Genomic DNA, 22,656 nt, shown 5'->3' on the forward strand with positions numbered 1-22,656 from the left:
TTATGAGAAGTCGAAATTATGGCATACAAACTGCACGTGCGACCTTCTTCACCAGAGCCTTCGTCACATGGTGCTTAGCACATGCGCAGTTTGAATCTCATAATTGTGACTTCTCTCATAATTAGGACTTACCATTGGGGTATTTTTTTTCTTTCCGTGGCAAAAATAGGCTTCCACTCATTCACCCTAAGTCGATAATCATTTTCATGTTTACGTCACACCTCCTGTAAAACAGAATTCAAGCCAAAAGTGAGACTTGTTGATACATTTATTTCCTCCATGTTAGCACATAGAATAGATTATATACATATTGCTAGCTAGAGCAACAACAAGGTTTGGACAGAATATGTGATGAGTAACTTTTGAGTTCATTATGAGCTACAAAGGCAGTTCAAAGTCTTATTTTGCAAAATGATCCATTCTGCTTCACCATACTAAAAAAAAAATGGCGCTCATATTGCATAAGTCTTCAGACAAACAAAAAAGGCCAGAATGCGAGAAAGGCGCCGTCTTACTCATGCACGTGCACACTGGAATGACACGGGTGGAAGAGGACAGAGTCCTCATCAGAGAAAGTTCAAAGTGGAGACATGAAACCAAGAGGAGAGCAGCAGGTCGTCATGGCAACAGGAGAGGCCGATATGAAGCACGTGTGAAGTCATTTACAAAGTACATACGTGACGCAGGACACTTTATTTACATGTAGTGCAACCGCCATGAAGACACGAAACGCCGTAGTGGACAGTTACAGTCCTCAAAGTCTGATTTTAAAAAAAGTTGACAACTCCTCTTCCAGGAAGCTAAGATGAGCAAAAGCAAAAGCAGACTTTTAAGTTAATAGTGTGGCCACTATTACAGAAGTTGCTGTAACGACGTTTAAAAAATATACATGTGTCATTGTCCTCCATTCAGTCGGTCTTCATCACAGAGGAGAAAAAAAAGGCTGAAGAGGTTTAGGGCGCCACCTGGTGACGCCATGGACGAACAACAAGAGAGTTGTCATTTGGTTTACCTTTAAAAAACATGATTATCTTAGTGTTACAATGGAGCCATATAACAATTCAAAAGTCATTAGAAAATCATTGTTAGGCCTTGTATCAATGTTGTGCACGCTAACAACAATGTGCACAATAAAGTCAAATATTAATAATAGAATCAAAGATTTGCTTAGCGACCCTGTCCCCAATAAATGATCAGATTTAAAGATATTTTAAAAGGTGCTGCTGCCTGTGTCAGCCACGAATTGTCTTTTTTCCCCCACATTTTGTGTGTTTTACCGCTGCGTGAAATGTTAAAAATAATAATTAAAAACTGCACACTTAAATAGCATTCTGTGAGACAAACACTTGAGGAAAGAAATTGGGACAGAAACTACATAAAAAATAAAAAATAATAAAAAAAAAGATATAGCCGGGAAAAATTACGTTAAATAAAAAAATATTAACATGTTTAAAAAGTGGGAGCCACAAAGGAACGCCAGTGTGTTGCCAGTGTGTTGCAGACACAGACTGACAACAGGACGGGAAGGGGCCAAGAGCCAATGGTGGGCTGAGAGGGTGAGGAGTGGGTGGGCCAGTTCATCTCTTCCTGCGACAGGTGCGTTTGTGGTCAGCATGCCAGTGCTCCTGCTGACACTTGATGGAGCAGTAGGAGGTGTTCCAGCAGCAGTGGTACATGGCCTCCTCCTCGCAGTTGTAACACTGACATACGAGCGTGCGCGCACGCACACACACACACACACACACACACACACGTGTAAATGCAATGGGGAGAGGGCAGTGAAAGGGGTGGAGGACACTTTGTACTCACCCACTGTTTCTTCTTGGTCTGCGAGATGAGTTGTTTGTGTTGGCTCACGAGCTTCTTGACCTCCTCCACCAGCTCCTCTTTGCACTTGTCCTTCACCTGCTTGCACTTCCTGTCCATCTCCGCCTGGGCCCCGCCTACCGCCTTGCTCACCGCCTGCCGCTTCTCCTCCTCCATCTCTGCACGCAGCTTTACCAACACAAGAAAAATGTTATTCCTGGTGTTCCAGCTTCCAGTGTTTGATCATTCATGAAGGTTTTATTGTCCACTAGCTTGTGTATGCACTTGTTTCTAAAGTTTGATGAAAAAAACATGAACAACATGACATCGCCGAAGAGTCACCTTCTCTAGAGCTTCTCGGACCACTCGCTCCGTCTCCCTCTTGTTGTCGGCCTTCATCATCTCCTTGACATCGCTGAAGACCTTAGTGTACTTCTCGTGGCACATGTTCTGGCAGGCGCCGTCGGAGGCGGTCTGCGTGCCGCGGTGCAGCGTGCGAGGCGACCCCCCGCTGGCCTTCTTGGTCTGCGTGGACACCGACAACTTCTCGGGCTGCAGTGGCGCCGATGACACGGGGATCTCCTGACTGGAGCTAACCGCCTCCATCTCGGGTTCTGGGTCCTGATGGAGGAGGAGGGTCAGAGAAATGCTATGCTAATGTGCTAATAGAATCATTCAAACGAGATCATCGATCAATATTGATTATTATTATTGGCTAGATCTCAAGAAGCAAACATACGCTGGCTTCTTCTTTGAGCTCCAACTGTTGAGCTCGACGACTTTTCTTGGCTTTTGGCTCCTGGCTGCCTTTCATCTGGGGGGAGACAACATGTGGTTGTCCTGGTTCATGTAGGATGCTCAACACATACTGTAGATTTACTCACAGCAACTGGTTACAACCAATGTTGTAATGTCTATATATCACATGATACCGTTTCTTCACTAAATAAATATTTTAAGCGTCCCCACTGACCTGTCGGACTTGCTCATTGCTGGTGGACGAGATGCTGGACTCTGCCTCGTCGTTCCGCTCCGGCTGCTCCGTCCTCCCGCAATTGTCGCTCTCATCCTGCGACGCCTTCCGCTGGCTCTGCTGGCCGCCGTCCTCCAGCTTGGTTTTCCAGAAGCGTCCCTCCTTCAGGAAGCGCTGGTAGACTTCCAGCTCCTCGCAAGCCTTCTTCCAGCCGCCGCTGCGTTTGACCTGCAGCTGCTGCACGCTCACCTTGATGTCCTGGATGTTGTCTGAAGGGATCCACGCCCTGAAGACCACAGAGACAAGTCCACTGTCAAGAGACACTTTCACTATGGGATGGTTTGTTTAGAGGAATTTAAATACAGTGGAATCTCGGGTTTTGTAAGTAATCCGTTCCAAAATGTTCGTCTAAAACCAATAAAACTGAAGCAATTTTTCTCATAGGAAACAATGGAAATCCTATTAATCCTTTCCAGACACCCAAAAATGTTAACACAAAACACTTTAAAATCTCTGTGTGGTAAAAAAAAACAGAAAAATCAATACTACTTTATACAATGTACAAACGGTACGATGCAAATTTACGGTTACATTTGTTGCTGTAGCCCCCCGGCTTGGTGCCTCCGTGTTGGCGTCTTCCCCAGTGAGCGGGACGGTCATTTCCCTACAGGGGAAAGGGTCCTGACTGTCGTTTGTGCGTATGCACCAAACGGCAGTTCAGAGTACCCAGCTTTTCTGGAGCCCACCAGAGGGGTGCTCTGTAGTTCTACTGGGAGACTTCAACGCCCATGTGGGCCGGGCGTATTAAGTGATTCACGTGTATTTCACTCCTTTGACAGTGCCTCTTTGTCCTGCCGCCGCTCCGCTCAAGCGTTTTTGTATCGTTGTTAAAACATATTTTCGCTGTATCCTCGTCCTCCTCCAACCGAAGATTCATTTACGCCCATTCAGCATGTTCACAAGTTCAACCTTTTTGTGCGATGGTTAGCATCTTCCTCTGCCTTTTGGGTGCAGAGCGTTACCTCGTCATTGTGGGTTTTGTCAGGGAGGAAACGTGCAAACAGATGGTTCAGAGTCTCTGCAAGCTGTTTGCTTGCGATCAGACAACTGGAAACATGGCGGTTCAGCACGAAGGAGATTGATTGACAATGGTCTACAGCCAATCGAGACGCAGAAGACAATGCCCGGGTTCTCCCTGAGCCAATCAAGATGCAGAACACAATGCGCGTTCATATGCTGTTAAAACAAATAAACAAACCCCTGTGAAACAGCAAGTCCACGAAAGGTGAACGGTGATGAAGAGAGGGAATATATAGATATATACTGTATATAGATTATTATTTACGCACATATTGACCACAATTAGTTTGAAACAAAAAAATGTTTCACTGGGCTTGTTTTGATAAGCATGCACCGGAATAGCCTGTCTCCCGTGTTTGTACTTGCGCATATACTGTAAGTACGTGACCGGACTTGTGCTGACGTTCACTTTGTTTATCATCAAGAGAATGAAAAATAGTCAAAATGCTTTGGTCAATTGACGATACCTTGTCACAGGCTAAGGTCTATCTATGCCGGCATGTGTGATCACTCACTTTTGAATCTCATTCAACTTTCTGGCATCTTTGTTTACACATTTTGCCTGTGTCTCATTGCCTCTCTGGCGGCAGTTCGCTAGCTCATTTTGGTCCCAGGGGCGAGCGACGAGTGGCTATCACGTCCATGGGGTACATGCTAACTCCACACGCAGCATACTTGAGCCGATGCTTTGCTAGAGTGTTTTCAGTGTAGCAGGAGCAGACGTGGTGGGTTGTCAAAACACCGCTAATTGTGAGGGGGGGTAGAGGGAACGTTAAAAAAAATTTAAAAAAACTTGGAAATAGCGGCATACACGGTACTATCCGCAGGAAACTCCTCAGCAAAAAATACACTACAAATAGATATGACCTGAGAATACAATGACCTGGATGAATGAGAATATTCACATGCATAATAGATAGCCAGATATGTTATATCTATCTTTCTATGTAATAAGAGCAGTGATAATAGCGGTGCAGGCAGCAATGGTGTTCAAGATCCCGCTGTAAATGAGGATGAGAAGAGATGAGGAAGAATATCACAAGTGGATCAGACATTTTGATGAGCCGGTATCGAGAAGACAGGGATCTGACAAATTCTGAGCCTGGTGATGTCATGATATGCACATTAGATGGGTGACCTTATTCCCATCACAAACGTTGGGTCATACTGATGATTTTTCCAATTTACCGTGTGCCTTTATCGCTAACCATTTTCCAGCTACAACCTTTTGAAATAGTAATGTAAAAACGGAAAAAAAACTCCGGCGCCTAAAGGGTTAACAATGTTGCTCTCTTGTTATCATTATAATACTTATGGCTTGTCTTCAAAACAGTAGTTGTGTGTCGAAGTTGTAAAGCACATGTTCCTGTAGTGTGTCCAGCTTTAAGAGCTACCCAAACATGACACCGGTATTTAATGACAAAATGAGCACATGAGTGCAAATGAGTGCAGTGGCTCTCTGCAACTTTGCCAATAAATTAACAGTTTTGCAATGTTCTCAGTTCTTGTTCTGCTGGCTGTTGAAAAAAATTAAATAAATAATAAATGCGGCATAAAAATTGTCATTTGGCATAATAAAAAATAAAAAAAAAAAAAAAAAGGAAGACGCACAACACAGCGGCGGCATTCCACCCTCCTATGTAGCCCACCACCGCAGCTTCATAAAATCCTGGGTGAAACCCTATATACTGTATCTTTCCTGTTTTTCTTTCACCTCATATTTGGTCCCAAATGCTGATACTATGTGGGAATGCATAAAAGGTAAGATTGGATGACACATTTGTGGTGCACACCCCCTCTGAAAAACAAACTCCAGGCTCATACTGGTGGATGGTGGGTCTGCATTCATTTAGTGCTTTTAATTGGATGTTGTTCATGTTAGTTTTACACTATATATAATAAATAAGATAAATCAGAATGTATGTCTGTTTTGCTGATGTGTTCTCATCTTCGGCCATGATAAGCTACAGAGCATGTGTGACAATCACTCAGCTCTCGCTGTCAACCGGTTGCTAGTCTTGCCATACCTGGTGCATGTCTTTACAATCGATTAATTTAAGAATTTATGGCTGATTCTCATTGATCCATGAGGCTGCTACCAATGCAGCCGCATCTCTCGCTTGTCAAACCAGATATCCGGTCGCATCGGTTTATCGTTCACAACCCTAGTGTGCAGTGTTAAAAACAAGCAAAGACATGCAAACCTCTGGTGCTGGTGGCCAAAAAAGCGCACGTCCACCTGGTTGTCTTCTCTCTGCAGGACTTTGGCGGGCCAGTAGCCGAAACCTTTCATCTTGGCCCAGACCAGGTCATGACTTGGACTCTGTAGGACCAAAAATACCAAAGACTCAGTTGACATTTCAATCTGATGAGATCCAAATACAAATGTTAACAGGATAGTTCAGATTTTTTGACTTGAAGTTGTATGACATCCCCATCAGTAGTGTAGTGTATCAACAGCGACTTACCCCCCACTTTGTTCCGTTAGGGGAGTTCTGGTCGGATTTCGGTGAGGATACTTAAGTAAAGAGTTTGGCTTCTCAAAACAATATGCATTCAAAAGAGTAATATCTCCGTATGTATCACTACACGTTCTCGCCTGTCCAGTGTGTGTGTGTGTATGTGTGTGTGTTACATGCGCGGATGGAGACTCTTGCGTCGCAGCAGTCTCCAACAACGCATGTAAACACTGTGGAACACACACTTCTTTTTTGACTGGGAAGGGTGTATATGGCAGGAGCTGTTGAAGAAAGTGAAGAAGAAAATGAAGAAAATGTTGGTGCTTTCCTGACTTCACTCCATGAACACAAGATCAGCACTGCTTGCTGAATCCCCCAACTTTAACTGGGAGGTACAGATTCCTTGAAATAAACTAGTTACAAGTGTTGATACCTGCTAGCAAGTCAAGCTAACTGCTGAAGTTCAAAGCAGTTGATATATATCCATCCATCCATCTTCTTCCACTTATCCGAGGGCCCTCAGTCATGAGGAATGCCTGCTGCAACATCTGCACATCCACAGTTTGACGACCCTGCAATTCCTGAAGCTCCAGTGTTCCATTGAATGAAAAAGCACCCCAGACCATGATGGACCCCTCTCCACTGTGCCCCTCTCCTTCTCATGCCAGTAACATTGGAAGCCATCTGGACCGTCAAGGTTACATTTTTTCTCATCAGAGAATAAAACTTTTTTCCACCTTTCAATGTCCCATGTTTGATGCTCCCTGGCAAAGTCTAAACATGCAGTTTTTTGGCGTTGAAGGAGACAAGGTCTCTTTTCCCGCAGATGCCGTCTGATGGTTATTACGCTGCAGTCGGCACCAGTAAGGGCCTTAATGTGGGTTGAAGACCGCCCTGTGTCTGGATGGATAGCCAATTGGATCCTCTGGCTCAGATGATTTTTTTGGGTCTACCACTTGACTTTTTTTGTTCCATAATGCTCAGGATCTTTCAAAAAATTTAGAATGACTGATTTACTGCACCCAACCTCAGCAGCAATGGCATGCTGCGAGAGGCCTTGCTTATGCAGCTCCATAATCCGACCACGTTCAAAAAGAGAACGCTTCTTAGCTTTAGCCACCAGGAGGACATAACAGTGTGAATACCTGACAGAAAATGAAAATTTTGAGCAGATTTTGGCTTTTATAGCCTGTGGTCTTAAACTTTTGATCAGCTGATAAACAACCTATTTCAGTTTAATTGTTGTTTGCAATAAATTACTTTTTCAAAATGCTTTTTGTCTCACTCCCCCTTCTTGTTTTTGCATATTGTAGTTCTATATACTGTTTGCATGTTGGACATAAACCATATGTAACCCCAGCAACTAACCAGAAATATGCTTCTCCTCACCAAAATCCGCTCACGGAACAAAGTGGGTGGTAAGTCAGTGTTGCTGTACTACACTGCTGATGGGATGTCATACAACTTCATGCCAAAAAATCCAAACTATCCCTTTAAAGGTTTAGTAGTTTTATTTACACAGGGGTAACAGAACCAGTTGTCAGGGCGGGCGTTGGACAGGTAGAAACAGTTCTTACACAACAGCAACTCGTTCAGCTGAAAGAAGCGGAAGCTATATGAGACTGCTGAGGTACATCATCATTGTGGTTCTTATCGTCGACATGTAGATGACAAGTGTACCTCGTGACAGGTGTCGCTAAAGAGCAGCCGTGCAATCTCAGCCTGGTCACTGTGAACTTTGCACACAAGATATAGATAATTAAAATCACTGGTGCATGATAAGGAAAATACATTTCTATGAGAGCATAAAGCTGACATGATGTATGGAGAACACACCTCCATACAAGATGGCCGTATTGTGAACAATCAGCTGGGCATCGGCTTTGAACTCCTCAAAGTTCTTGTATTTGCCCTCGGACAAATTCTGGCGACCAAACAAGTTAACGGTCAAAACAGACCTAACCTGGCCTTAACTCGACACACCATGCATGCTACCTCCTGGATGTTGGAGACATCCAGCGCAGTGTGGATCAGTCGTCTGTACATGGGATGCTTGGTGTCCTTGCCCTTCTTGTTCAGGTCCACAGCCTGGAAGGAAGAGGACAACCTTAAAGCAGGAGCTCAAGATGAATACAGAATAGAGCAGGGCTTAGATTAGACACATCAATTTAATTTTGGACCACACTTGCTCATAAGCACATTATATATATTTTTAAAAGCCCTGGCTCACACACTATAACGCACCTGGTCTGCCAGTGAATAAGAAGATGAAGCAGGAGGGATCACTGTTGCCAACTTAGCAACTTTGTCGATATACTTAGTGAAAAATCAGACCCTCCAGGTACTCTCTTTCAAAGAGCGACTCGTGGAGAGACTTTTGGAGATTCTGACATGAAAGCATGTATTGCTCTTCTCAACAAGCAGCGGCTGTTGCTGTGGGCCCATCCCCCATCTAAAAGTATTTACAGGCGGCTCAGTCTTGTTTGTGACATAACAAATCGACAAAAGAAGGAAGTTCATTTGTATTTCCAAGTATACTTCTTTTCTTTCCATGTTTGATGTTTTCATGATAACATGTTTTGCAAATGTGCATTACCCAATTATGAAATAGAAAAGTAGAAGACTATGCGGTCCTTCTCACCCTCTCCTTCATTCGCTGGACGATGAAGCGCAGATATTTGCACATCTCCTGTTTATTCAGGTTCTTCTTTTTACTCCCCTGTGAATGCATTACAATATTTGAGGACACGACTACATGCAACGCCAGCCACTCTCGTATGAAACACGCTAGAACCCACCCTGCAGACCACACACTGCCAGTGGGAGCCAGCATCTCGGGGCCTGCCCTCCTCCGACAGACACTTGAGGTGGAACACGCGGAAACAGTTGTCGCAGGGCAGCACGTCACCCGGCAGGTGACACTGGAAGCAGTACCAGTCGTGGCTCTCCGCCTCCCACTCCTGTGGAGGACACACAGCAGAGCAGATGTTTGCGTGACCCCCCTCCCCAACCTGACAAACACAGCAGGGGAGGAAGAGAAGAAAAAACACACCTGTAGATTAAAGATTGTAGGGAAAGAACATATATGATAGACTATTATTACTACATATTGTGAAAATATCATACGTAATGCAAACATGTCCTGTGCAGCAAGCTCCTCTATCTGGTTTCTAGTTTCATTTGATACATTCATGTTTCTTTTTCATTCTATTTAATGAAGCAATATTTCAGAAATGTTTTGGGCCAGCTGCAAGCAAAAAAAATAGATCTTGACAAGCTGTCGCAGGTCCAAGTCCTCCCACGTACAATCTGGACTGAGGAGGTGGGGAGCAGATGATGACTGTGTACAACTTAGTAAAAGTCGCACCATGCTTCCTCTTGATGAGGAGGTCTTGTTGTCCGTTAAAACTCTACTTAAGGAAGATTGAACTTCCAGTCATGGAAAGCTGCCACTACCTTACATTTCATTGTAAATGACGGGATATATTCTCTGAAAACTACAACTTTAGATCAATGAGGAGATCACCAGACATGCTCCTTGTGGTATGTACTTATTGAAGTGTAGTATTTAAGTCAGTCCTGTGGTCTGACGGAGGACAAAAAGACATCAATCTCCTAGAGCTCTTTGAGTAAACAGTAATCAAGAGCCAAAACAAAAACAAACCAAAAAAAAGCATCATATTGCCAACAAAGCAGACTTGGATGTTGGAGGCATTTAGAAGCTCTGCTGTGTAGTGTCAAGCTGGGACACGCTGCGAGCCAAGCCGCTTCATTGGCTGGGTGGCGACACAACAACTCCGGATTTTATCTCCTTGCTCCTCATATGTCCTCAGACTCCTCACATGCATATATCATCATCATATATCACCAACATGTCATAAACATCTGCTCGCATACTGCCTTCTCTGCATGGCCCATTTAAGTCAGCTGAACGTCGACAACAGAAAAGCGGTCTTGTTGATGCATTTCATCTCAAGGAGAATGTGGTTAGGAGACGTGGAGACAAGATGGTCTTTGAATGCGACGCAAGTGCCAGACAAAACCTCCTCTCTCCAGTAATGCATCATAAAAGTTGATTTACGGCACTGGCCCACTTCTATTCAACACCGAGGAAAAAGACTGACTACCCATTTCGACGTGGATGGCAAAGTTTGGATGAAGACTAAGAAAAAAGAAATGTGTTAGTGCAGTGAAGCAGGAGGATGTTCATTTATTACTGTCAAAGCACATTAACACGTTAACTGTTCATGCAGGCATAATTTCAAGTTGCCGCCCATTTGGACTGCACACACACACACACACACACACACTTAAATGAACAGGTATTGCTTCAAAGACGAGGGGCTTCTAATGCTGCAAAAATTAGATTCACTCCAAACCTGACTGGAGGCACAGGCTTTTCAAACTCTTTTTCTGAGTGTCATTTAAATGTTACGACCAGCAGGGTGGAAAGACTAAGGTTGTCTGTTTGAGGAGTAAATATTCCCCAGGTCAGCACACGGACACGGCGCTTGCCAGCTGGATTGAATCCACCTGCAGGGTGTGTGAGGGGCTGACCTGAGTTTAGTCACAGTGGTCTCGCACAAACATTCACATAGTGACTGCCACTCGGTGACAAACAGCGGCAGGTAGAAAGAAAACCACACAAGCACGCACGCCATGGCTCCCGTCCTCACTCACCACTTTTGGTAACCCAACAAGAAAGAGGAGAGGACACAAGCATGCAAGACAGAAGTGGACAACACAGTAGAAGCAAGTACTTCTGAGGACTAAAAGATGCTACCAAGGCACAGATGTGACTAAGCTACTACGTGTCTCTTTAAAGCCCCGTTTCCACCAAGCAGTACACTTCCACTTGGGAATGCAATAAATACAAAAGTGTTCGCCCCTTCTTGATTTATTTTTGCATGTTTGTCACGCTTAGATGTTTCAGATCATCAAACTAATTTAAATATTAGTCAATGACAACATAACTGAACACAAAATGCAGTTTTTAAATGAAACTTTTTATTATTAAGGGAGAAAAAAAATCCAACCTACGTGGCCCTGTGTGAAAAAGTGATTCCCTCCTAAACCTAAGAACTGGTTGGGCCACCCTTAGCAGCAACAACTGCAATCAAGAGTTTGCAATAACTTGCAATCAGTCTGGCCAACTCATCTTTGCATAATTAAATCTAACCTTTTCCAGACTGACAGATCTCAAATTTCTTTCACATTTCTTTAGATCTCGGCATGACGTCTAGCTTTTGAGGATCTTTTGGTCTACTTCACTTTGTCAGGCAGGTCCTATTTAGGTGATTTCTTGATTGAGAACATGTGTGGCTAGAGCAGGGGTCACCAACGTTTTTCCTTGTGAGAGCTACTTTTATGAAATGATAATGGCCAAGAGCTACTCATTTTAGTAACATTTATTTTCAGAGCTTATTTTAAACCCAAACAAAGCGAATATGTTTGTTTTACCAGAACATTAACAAAATGCTGGTGTCCACAACTCACATTTTGTATTTCAGAATGCATTTCTTTCTACTGTTCTTTCATTATTAACTGAAAACCTGAATGAAAAGCAGGCTTGCGGGCACCTCATGTGGTCGTGGGGGGCTACCTGGTGCCCGCGGGCACCACGTTGGTGACCCCTGGGCTAGAGAAATTGAAGTCAGTGATAAACCATTGTTAAGTTATGTTTAAACGTGTGTGTGTGTGTGTGTGGAATACTTTTTGCACACAGGGCCATGTAGGGTTGAATTTTTTTTCTCCCTAAATAATAAAATGTTTCATATAAAAACTGCATTTTATGTTTAGTTGTGTTTTCACTGACTAATATTAAAATTTGTTGAGCTGAAACATTTAAGTGTGACAAACATGCAAAAAAATTTGAAATCAGGAAGGGGGCAAACACATTTTCACACCACTGTATAGATATCTATCTATGAAAGAATACTAATAACTGTAATATTTGTCATACTTAAGACACTTAATTGGTGGGCAGAGAATGGTTACTTCCAAAATGGGAATAAGGCAAAATACAAAAAGAAAGACCCTCTATTGTTGTCCTTACGTTACATACACCAGGGGTGTCCAAATATTCGCATGTCCCATTTTTATTTTTTATATTTTGTAAACAGTCTAAAACCAACCCATGCAGATAGGCTAATTAGTTATAAATCAGTGTTTCCCAAATATTTATGCTACAAATCAGTTTGGACTTCCACAACCACATTTGGCGCCCTCGCTCAAACATATTATAAGGCACCTGGTCTGCTAGAGAATAAGAAGACGTAGCAGGAGGGATCATTGTTGTCAACTTAGCAACTTTGTTGCCATATTTAGCGAGTAATGAGATCCCTAGATACTGTTTTTCGAAAAAGCGACTTGCGACAAATCTGAAGAGACTTTTAGCGACTCTGACATGAAAGCACATACTGCTCTTCTCAATAAGCAGCGAGCACTGCTGTGGGCCCCTCTCCCATCAAAGCACTCACAACCAGCTCAGTCGTGGTTTGAGACGTTAAAAAACAAAAAGAACCGGCAGAAGAAACGTGAATTTGCAATTATGCTTTTCATGTTATTTTCTCACTTTTTGTTAATGCACCATGGCTAATTATGCAAATTTGACGATTGCATGATTACCGCTCACCCCATTGCTCTTTTTTCTTGTTTAATTGTATTTTTAGAATAAGTGCAGGGCAATAAAAAAAACAAGCTCCAGACTGCAAATGGTCCCCGGGCCTCATTTTGGATACCCCTGACTTACACTGTGTGGCCATGCTATGTCGTCACTGTGCTACTGACCTCACTGGTTCTGTTTACACAAACGACACATCAGCATGTCCAGCTGGACTAGACCGCTTTGTGGAAACATGGCTTAGGACACACTTAAGCCAGACTTGATTTCAAGTTGCACTTTTTTTTTTTTTTTTTTTTAAACCTCTACAAGCTTTGTTCCCCATGCAGAGGCACGCCTGTGCAAAAGTAGCGAGCACGTATTTCAACGCGCATTGATCTTGATCACTTCAATAAGAAAAGTGCAGCGCAGTGACGGACCTTATACTGTCATATCTCATCAGAAAAGGCTGTCATTAATTGTGCTTATGTAGGCACTTTATAGCTAAAAAGAAGTCAAATTCGAAAGCAAAGTTAACAATTTAAACAAGTATGAAATGTCTTCTCCTTCCAAGAGAAGAACATGTCAATTTAAATGCTGGTGCAGGCGTTTTATTTGCCAAGCAGGTACACCAGTCTTTCGCTTCCAATTCAAATCTCTTCCAAAATCCAACAAACGTTGAGTTCAGTGACAAATATTGAAGTGTTCTTGTTTTATCACATGTACAGCACAGCCCAGAATACGACCAGCATGAGGACATTCCGTCAAATCCATGACTGCGCTGCGTGCAGTGGCACCAACTTCTCCCTCTGGGATGTTAGTTGAAAGGGGAGGGGTCAAATGAGGAACAGTAACAATGCAACTTACCTTGCTTCCCTCCGCTTGAGGCTCCTGTGGTGGCAATGATTCAGAGAACAGTCAACATTTAATGTGTGACGTTAACGCCGCAAGAATGGGGCAACACTGGTGACGTGTTTGTCCACATATGCGGTGTGTTTCAGGTGGTAAAAAGAAGCACACATTTAAATTGGAACAGCCTTGATGTGACGTTATGAAATCTTTGGCCTTCAAATGCAGCCTCCAAATAATGCTGCCCCTCAAGTGCGATACAACTATTATGTAGTTTTGTTTTATAGCTTACAGTATTTGAAAGTTAGGGGATCTGCCAGGATGATTGACAGTGTCAGTGGACTCACCATCTCGTCACCAGGCAGCCAGTAGCCCTCCTGCTCAATGCCAGCCTTGGAGCCTTTGCAGCCCACAGTCAGGGTCTCCACCACCAGGCCGTCCTTTACAGCCAGGCTCAGCTGTCTGGCCGTCTCCTTGGGGTGCATGCTGAAAACACGGCTCAAATACCTGGCGGGAAAAACATAGACAGATGACCTACAAATGTGGGTGTAGGCTAGATTTTAAGAAAGATTGAAATATAAATAAAAAGGCCATCTCAGATTGTGTGAATGGACCATTAACTTTGTTCTTAGATCAGTTCCTGCTGCAGGTCACCTTCCCCTAACTAAGAGTTAATAATTCTCCTCCTGCCTCCTCTTCGCCACAAAGGCTGTCTGCTGGAATTAAGCAGCAGCAAGACAGTGGTGGGTGTGGTAGGGTGGAGGGGTTGCTTAACATTGTCATGACAACAGCCTCTGCTCTCTTCTCAGCCAACCTGCTGTTTGAACGTGCTAAGTCAGTGGTCCCCAACCTTTTTTGACCCACGGACCGGCTTGTGTTCCCACAAATCTCCCGTGGACCAGGGGGGAGTTCGTACATTATAGCGATCTAATTTATGTTATTTATTATGTATTGTGTAAAACTAAGACATGAACAACATCAAATTAAAAGCACAAAATGAACACAGACCCACCATCCACCAGTACAAGCCTGGAGTTTTTCTGAGAGATTATTACATCGCTCTTTGACGTGTGTGGTAAAAGGCAGTGTGCTAGCATGAATTAACTTGAGACAAATATGCACATTAGCACTCAATAAGGTCAGGAAAACTTCCCTTTATGCATTCCCACATAGTATCAGCATTTGAGACCAAATATGAGGTGAAAGAAAAACGGTCAAAATACAGTAGTAGTCTATCTGTGCGGCATAAGAAGAGAAAGTTATCACATGCCCGTTCAGGGACCATCACGGAGCGTCAAACAAAGTGGGACAGGTCACTGCTTGCAACAAAAAACATAAATGCCAACACTATGGGATTTGTAACTGTATATATATATTTTTAAATAAAATAATAGCCCTTATTTCCGAAATTTATATGCATTTACATAAAATTTATGTAGTTGTTTACAAGTGTATTTTTAAAAAATGCATCATTGCACCTGAAAGCTTCCCGCGGTCCGGTTCGGCCCCAACCATGGCCCGGTACTGGGCCGCGGCTCAGTGGTTGGGGACCCCTGTGCTAAATGATTAATTTGGTCATGAATGATTGTAAAGAGATTGTCAGGTTTCAGCCGCTCCTCAATAATGACAATTGGTGATTTTTAAGGCTCCACCCGAGTGAACAATACGTCTTAAGCATCATGGTGTCACTCTGCTGTTGTTGGTTGTGCTCAAACATAATGGATGAATCCATGTCTTTGGGAACACAAACAACTTATAAATAGCAGTGAAAACAAGTATCCGATAGCATGTGGTGTGGTCATTTCAAATGTCGGGTGCCACACAACAAAGTCAGACTAGTGTGCTGTAGTGAAGGCATGTTAGTTCATGAAGATGTGTGCTGCCCTCAGGTCACATCAGGTGTCATCAATGAATAATGGGCTCTCAGCATAAAGCACTGTGGGTGTCTAGAAAAGGCGCTATATAAATTCAATAAATTATAAATTATTATCATCAGTGCAAGTTACATCACATGTCAACAAGAATGTTAGGCAGCAACAGAGAAGCAGAAAGGCTCATCTTCTGTTTAAGTTACGTCAACACCCATCGTGGAAGCTTGGAAGGTCCACCTACTTGGAGATACGGTCCATGTTGGCGATTTGCTTCTGGTTGCGGATGACCTCGATGGCATCCCACACGTACTGGACCACTTTGGGGTCCGCCTGTCTCTTCTTCACCACACGTGACATTACTTCCTTATTCATCTCAACTGTGGGAAGCAGGTGGAAAAAAAGGAGAGCTCAGTTGAGCGAGCATCAAATAATTAACTTTTTCTGCCTACTCACAAATTTAACAGATTTTGTTTATACTATTAACCTTGCTTCACTTCTTTCTACACGTAATGTTTCAATGTGAGTTAAAACATTGCCTGTACAGTTACTATGATGGCCAAAGTTGGACCCGCTAACATTATTTTAAATATTTACCGGTACTTCAAATGGACTAAGTACTACATACAGTATCGTATACATGATAGTGATGGTGTGGTGGTGATGTATGCTTCAGAAATGTCATAGAAAATCCAACACAGAGAGCTTTGAAGCCTCTAAATAAGAGTGGAGTTCCTCATTCTGGTCTTCCTTGAATATACTCAAAAAAATTCTAATCCAATTTCATGTGGTCCTCGCCTGGAGCAAGTGTGAAAGTGTTGCTTCCATAAAGGACAGCCAACAGCGAGAAGCAGAATGCTGCTTGGAGTGTATTTTTTATGTTCTGGAAAATGCTTTGATCTAAACAACTGTGACACTTAAGGGTCTGTTCGTGTTTTTCCTCACAGGAGTGCATGATGTTTAGGAAAAATGAACCACACTAGGTTAAAGCGGTAAGTCTTGTTGTGTGGGAAGAGGCTACAATCAAAACAAGTACAATAAAAACTGCTCAAAAATGTCTGCTTCATATTTCAGTTTTGGGACGAAGCTGTCCTGTAATCTTTGACTTAACTTATTCTTAATTAATGAGCATCCAAAGCTGTTGGAGTTTTTGATCCTATCCAGTATCGGCATTAGGTTCCTATACCAGCGTAACTCACCTATCGGAAATTTTTGATACCACGCGCTGAGATTTCCAAGCCTATCCTGTGCTTTAATGTTGTCAGCTTGTAGTTGTCAGCAAACGTAGCGAGAGGAATATCAGCAAATGTAGCCAAAAGAGTATCAGCAAACATAGCTGCCTCAACACACGTAGCGTGCCACACCCACACACACAAGCGCTGCGCCTGACTCGTTCGCGGCCACACAGTCGCACAGCACAAACTCTTAACACTACACAAAATTTCCAGGTCACTACAATATTCGCAATACATGCCTGTAGAGGAATTTATTATAGCCTCATATAAAATCAACAATAATTATGTACTGACCCAGAATTTACGCGTGATGTTAAAAGTTATGTGTTTGACTGTGAAGTGTCAGGCTGAGCACTTGCGTGTGTAAGTGTGTGTGCGGCGCATGTGTGGAGACAGCTATGTTTGCCGATATTCTTGAAGCTACATTTGCTGATATTCTTTTGGCGTAGTTGCATATTAAAGCAAACAAGACTTCTGGTATCGGATTTGCTCTGCTGGAGAAACTGGTTGGAGAGAAAACCTGCAGTGCCTCGGCCCTCCATTGACCCAGTGCTAGATGTTGCTGGAATTTAATTCTTCATCTTAGCCAGACATTTATTTTGACATTTTTGACAATGGACAAATTGAACACACTATCCACCTGTACCAGCAACAACAGCTAAATGAGGTCATCAAAATACGATCAAGAGCTGTGGTTTATGATGCAGTGCAAGTTAGGATTGGAAGACAAGGACTACCTGTGGCTGGGATGCTGTTGGGGGTGTAGCTAGCATGTATCACCAGTAAGCTCACACTACTTGATGATGGTCTCCAATCAATTATCAGGCATGTGGCACTAATTAAGCAGCTAATTTGAGGGCAGCAGACAGATGGGATGAACAGACAGAACGATTCTCTAGAAGACGCTAATGAAGCAGACATCAGTCCTCATGCTGTCACTCAGTCATGACACCTCAATTGACCTGCTGACTGCTCTTTAGTAACAACCAGTGGAATGTTCTTGTACGAGGAGTCGAGCAGCTGTTTGGTGTTTATAGTGTTATTGCGCCCTAGAAGCAGTGGATGTGTCCACAAAGAGACTGCTGTGGGAGGCCACGAACACTGGCATTGACACACAAGCTGGAGCTAGCATGCTAACTGACGTACAATGCAAAGCTTGAGAAAGCGCGACTTAGCTTCTCCAGCAGAGGTCAAAGAGGCTGAAATTACTTCACCTGTCGGTTAAACAGCGGCGACATGTTAATCAAACCTTTCTTGAGATTTGCTGGCGACATATAAGGAGAGAGTAGAGTCCATTTAGTTAGCGATGCTAAAATATTGTGACGTTGCTCCGTCTAGCTAGCCGACTTTAAATGTAGCCTGATTACAAAGAGACATAAACGTTCAGTTACGCCCTTAATCGTGTGTGTTTTCAAGCAGTGTCGAATCTCGACGTGAACAAATAGTGGTCTGTCTCTACAAGCACCAGGTTTGTTTTGAAGGGCGCCATGTTGGCGGTCCTCCATGACCCGACAGAAGCGGCAGCTAACTGCTAACGTCGCTGGACAAACTAGTCGTTTCACAGCCGGATAAAGCCACGACTCACCTCCAGCTCAGCGTCGCTAACACACAGCGATGAATACAGTCAACGAGGAGCGAGCGCAAGAGAGTTTACATCCGTGTCGGGCTGGCGAGGCGAGGCTGCGGGCGGCGGGCGGCGGTGTGTATCCAGCCGGCCACAGTGGAGCAGCGCTGGGCTGAGAGGTAAACAGAGCACCGTAGGAGCTCTAGCGGTGGAGTTGGTGTACTGCACTCCACACCAGCGACTCGTTATAAAGTCACGTTTCATAACAAGTGACGATTTATCTGCTAGTTCTCGTACTATTTGTGGATATTATCAAATTATTACACTTTTCTGTCAACATATGCTTATGTTGAAGCAGTTTTTTTTTAAATCTTGGTTCTTTAGACACAAACATGCAAACATCTGAACACGCTTTTTCTCTACAGCGTAGGTTCCCAAAGTGGGGTACGCCAATTGTAATAGCGGGTACGTGAATAAAAATTGAAAACAATTTGCGCGTAACACCCAATTACGACTGCGCTTGAACGCCTCACGGCGCAATGGAGAACGTAGCAGAAAGTAGGCAGGAGACAGCGCACGATGTTGTTCATTGGTCTGCGTACATCATATGAACAAATAAGTAAATTTTATGGTTATTTTTTGCATTTATAGTGTTTAGTCCCCAAGATTTTATTTATATTGGTTATATTTGTTCCAATCACCACACAGTGCAGCAGTGAATTCCTGTCACTCTGAGTGGGGCTGTATCGTTGGTTGCATGTATTTTTCTATAAAATGAATTCATCAATTAACTATGTTCATTTGTAAAATATATGTTGGATGATTATCTATGTATTAGTACTCACGTGAAACGTTATCCAAAATGTGACCATGCAAAATACAGTTTTGACCCGAAATTACTATAAAATTAATACAAATAAATTGTGCTCAATATTTCAACTGAGGCAATTTTTTACAGTTCGAGTTTACCATTCCATCACAGCATATCATAGCAGTTCCCAGATTTTAATCTGAGAATGTGACATATGAGCTGTTTACCACCAGAGGTCGCAAAAGCTCCATGAAGATCCCATCAGAGATAGAGGAAGAGGTAGAGGAACTAGCAATATTTTTAAAATGTGATCGTTCCTTGTGTTAGATAATGACTTTTGGAGTAATTACTGCACTTGGTGCTGAAATCTACTTTGTAGCTGAAGACTGAAGTCTTTTTATTTGTTGAGCAGGTACTTGCATGGTATATGGGGATGACTGTGATATGATGTGATGAATTAAAGACAACACCTCTATATTGACATGCAATTTTTCAAGGGATTTTCCACTTCCAATTTAATATAATGCAAATGTAACATATTTAATGTAAAACAAAGTCATGTTGAGTCTCCAAGCACAAAACATTCAGTAAGAAGTTAGTGGAAAAACCTGGAAAAGAAAAATAATGCATGCAAACCTGGAAAGAAATTAAATGTGAAGTTAATTTAAAGGTGTAGAGATTTACTGTATGTTAATTTTATTACATTTGTGTTGACTGTGAGTCTTAATTAGTGAGGTTGCCCCAGGGCTTCTGTCACTTGTTTGACACAGAAACGGACACAATCTTTGTGTCACTCCTGCCGGGACACATGTGAACATATGTCCTTTCAATACAGTATTCCACAGGTTAGGCTTTGATTTGACCTTGGCCCACAGTCTAGCTGCACATAGTTTCAGTGAGAAAACAAGCAAAGCTTGCGCGTTCCCATGAGAGGATTCATATTGTCCCTGTACACTGTTAAGGGGACAAAGGACAAAGCAGGAGAATCCAGCAAGCATTCTTTTTCAGAACCCTGCGCGTTGTTCCGTGCGTGCGTCAGCCAAAAGGCCACTGACCCGTGAACTTTATGACATCCATTAACACTCCGGCACTTCGTTTATATACTTGTAGTCGTCTCTGTACGCATACATGACTGAAGACCTTGCATACAATGAACATTGTTTAATCTTCATGAGCTCAGCAACTGATTATGGTCTGTCTGCCTGTAACAGGAAGACTGCATGAGGCCACACTGAATATTCTCTCCATTGCAACAAGGGACTGTTCTGAAATGGAGTATAGTGAAGGCACTCTACATACAGAGCACATTCCTCCTTGATGAAAGACAGTCAACAGATGATCAAGCACTTTGTCCACACTCAAAAACTCGAAGAGGATGAAACCTTGCACACAATGGAGAGCGCGAGAGAGAAAATAAAAATAATAATAATGGAGGCATGAGAGAACAATGCATGCAATGGAGAAAACAAGTATTTGATCCTGTGCTGCTTCCTGTGATTGAGTTTACCTCCATATAAACATACAGTGTATTAACCGTCCATAATTTTTATGGTAGGTTTATTTGAACAGAGCGAAACAACATAAAAAATACATTTTAAATTTTTAAATAAAGTTTATACAGGTGGTCCTCATGTTACAAGGTTCTCTTGGTTACAACACACTCTCATAAATTATTAACTGTACAAAATGTCCTTGTCCTTTCCGTCATGGTCTTCATAGCCGTCACAGACATTTGCTGATGTAGTCCTGTTTGCTTCTGTTGTTTTGTTATTGTTGTCACAATTGTTGCTGTTGCTGTTGTCTCTTTTTTGTGCCCCTCTTATCCCCGCACTCCCCTCTCTGTTTTCTTTTCTCTTCTTCTCTATCCCCTCCTGCTACGGTTTGGCCGCTCCAAATTTGCATAACAACCAAACATCAAAGTCAAATAAATTCTGTATAACAGGCGAAGTGTATCTCACACTTTTCCCTGGCAGAGCAAATCTGTTGAGCACATAAGGGCATTTAGGTCAGCAAAATGATCTGCGCTAATGGCTGGACAGGACAGGGAAAAAAACACACAGGAAAAAAAAAACTGTACAAAAAGAAAAAGAGAACTAGTTACATGCGAGCGGCGTAAGAATACGTAGGCGTAAAAATACCTAGTCAGTCGCACGTTGCTACACTGAGGAAGGACGACACAAGCGTGAGGCAGACTTTTCTGATTGCAGGGCATCAAAGAAAAGGAATGTGAAAGTCAAAAGTGAAGTGAAATTAAGACATCATAAAATGCTCAGAAAGAAACACTAATCAACATTGGCCACGCACGTGGCCAAGCTGCTCATACGTCGTGACCATTATGATGGATAAAGATGGTATCTTTGAACTCGTGAAAGGATCTGCTCCTATGAAATGGAGTGATAACTAAACGGCGTAACGGTCTTATCATTGAGACGACGTCTGTCATGTTCTGTGTTCTGCTCTGCTGCCCTCTGTCGTTTATTTGTTGCAGCACATCCCTGAACATGACCCAGACCTAATTACACACACCTGCAGCTCATTACCACCGGCCTACTTAAGCTCCAGCCAAACTCCAGACCAGTGCCAGATTGTACTCCTTGACTCCTAGACAACCTGCTCCCTGTACCGCTTTGTCCGGCTCCCTGCTCCTTACCCTGCTCTCTGGCTCCCCGGCTCCCCGCTTACCTGAACCTACCTGCTAATCTTTTTGTGATCATCTCCTGTAAGGTTTGCCTGCAGTGCATTTTTGTTATTTCTGTTTTTTTCCCTAACAGCCTTTTGCTGTTAGTGTTTTTTGTTATTGACTCTTCCCTTGCTGGATTTTCCTTATTTGTACTTTGTATTTTTGTTCTTGGACTCTTTTTGTATATTAAATTGTTCTTTTGTACTTTTCTGTCTCCCTTGTCTGCATTTGGGATCCTAAAATACTCGCCGTGTTCCACGGCCTCGCATGACAGAACAATCTGGCCAGAACATGGATCCCGCAGACATGGAACAATTCCGAAAAGCCCTGACACACCAAGGACACATGGTGGGAAGCCATGAGAAGTCGCTCCAAGGGATCCTGGAAGCCATTTCTGTTCTCTCCGCTAACATGGAAGCACTTACAGAGGTTCCTAGGGTTCGCCAACTTCTACAGGCGATTTATCCGCAATTTCAGCAGTAAGGCAGGACCTCTGACTAGGCTTACATCTCTTAAGGTTCCGTTTGTTTGGACCCCAGAGGCAGAGACAGCCTTCTGTAATCTGAAATCGCTATTCACATCAGCACCTGTGCTCGTTCATCCTGATCCTAACCTGCAATTTTTTGTTGAGGTCGACGCATCGGATACAGGAGTGGGAGCCGTCCTGTCCCAGCGATCCTCGGTCGACCAGAGGCTGCACCCCTGCGCCTTCTTCTCGCGTCGCCTCACA

General features: G+C 43.1%; 1 protein-coding gene across 5 annotated transcripts; it reads right to left on the bottom strand.

Moving 5' to 3' along the window:
- Positions 1 to 251: 251 nt before the first annotated feature.
- zmynd11 (zinc finger, MYND-type containing 11) lies at positions 252 to 18,614 on the bottom strand. Of its 5 annotated transcripts, none has more exons than XM_054753850.1 (16): positions 18,457 to 18,614; positions 15,881 to 16,016; positions 14,116 to 14,275; positions 13,787 to 13,810; positions 9,117 to 9,278; positions 8,960 to 9,037; positions 8,314 to 8,406; positions 8,155 to 8,242; positions 7,999 to 8,054; positions 7,837 to 7,914; positions 6,064 to 6,182; positions 2,780 to 3,065; positions 2,546 to 2,620; positions 2,149 to 2,427; positions 1,810 to 1,995; positions 253 to 1,700 (listed from the first exon to the last, which is right to left on the bottom strand). In XM_054753850.1, exons 2-16 carry the CDS (start codon positions 16,009 to 16,011, stop codon positions 1,578 to 1,580), a joined length of 1,938 nt encoding a protein of 645 aa, XP_054609825.1. In that variant the 5' UTR covers positions 16,012 to 16,016; positions 18,457 to 18,614; the 3' UTR covers positions 253 to 1,577. The 5 variants fall into 5 exon arrangements, with proteins under 5 accessions (XP_054609815.1, XP_054609841.1, XP_054609825.1 ...); XM_054753831.1 differs by having other exon boundaries at positions 9,117 to 9,329; XM_054753840.1 differs by lacking the exon at positions 13,787 to 13,810 and having other exon boundaries at positions 252 to 1,700; positions 9,117 to 9,329.
- Between the last annotated feature and the right edge of the window lie 4,042 nt (positions 18,615 to 22,656).

The sequence above is a fragment of the Dunckerocampus dactyliophorus genome, chromosome 2, assembly GCF_027744805.1.
Source record: "Dunckerocampus dactyliophorus isolate RoL2022-P2 chromosome 2, RoL_Ddac_1.1, whole genome shotgun sequence".
In the NCBI taxonomy this organism is placed as follows: domain Eukaryota; kingdom Metazoa; phylum Chordata; class Actinopteri; order Syngnathiformes; family Syngnathidae; genus Dunckerocampus; species Dunckerocampus dactyliophorus.

Bases quoted from the DNA above. Each gene is read 5' to 3' on its own strand.
- zmynd11 (XM_054753831.1), bottom strand. From the start codon at position 16,011: ATGAATAAGGAAGTAATGTCACGTGTGGTGAAGAAGAGACAGGCGGAC. The intron at 7,915-7,998 runs GTACACTTGTCA...CGCTTCTTTCAG, and splicing joins TTAGCGACACCTGTCACGAG to CTGAACGAGTTGCTGTTGTG. The intron at 3,066-6,063 runs GTTTGCATGTCT...TGTGGTCTTCAG, and splicing joins TTTGGCCACCAGCACCAGAG to GGCGTGGATCCCTTCAGACA.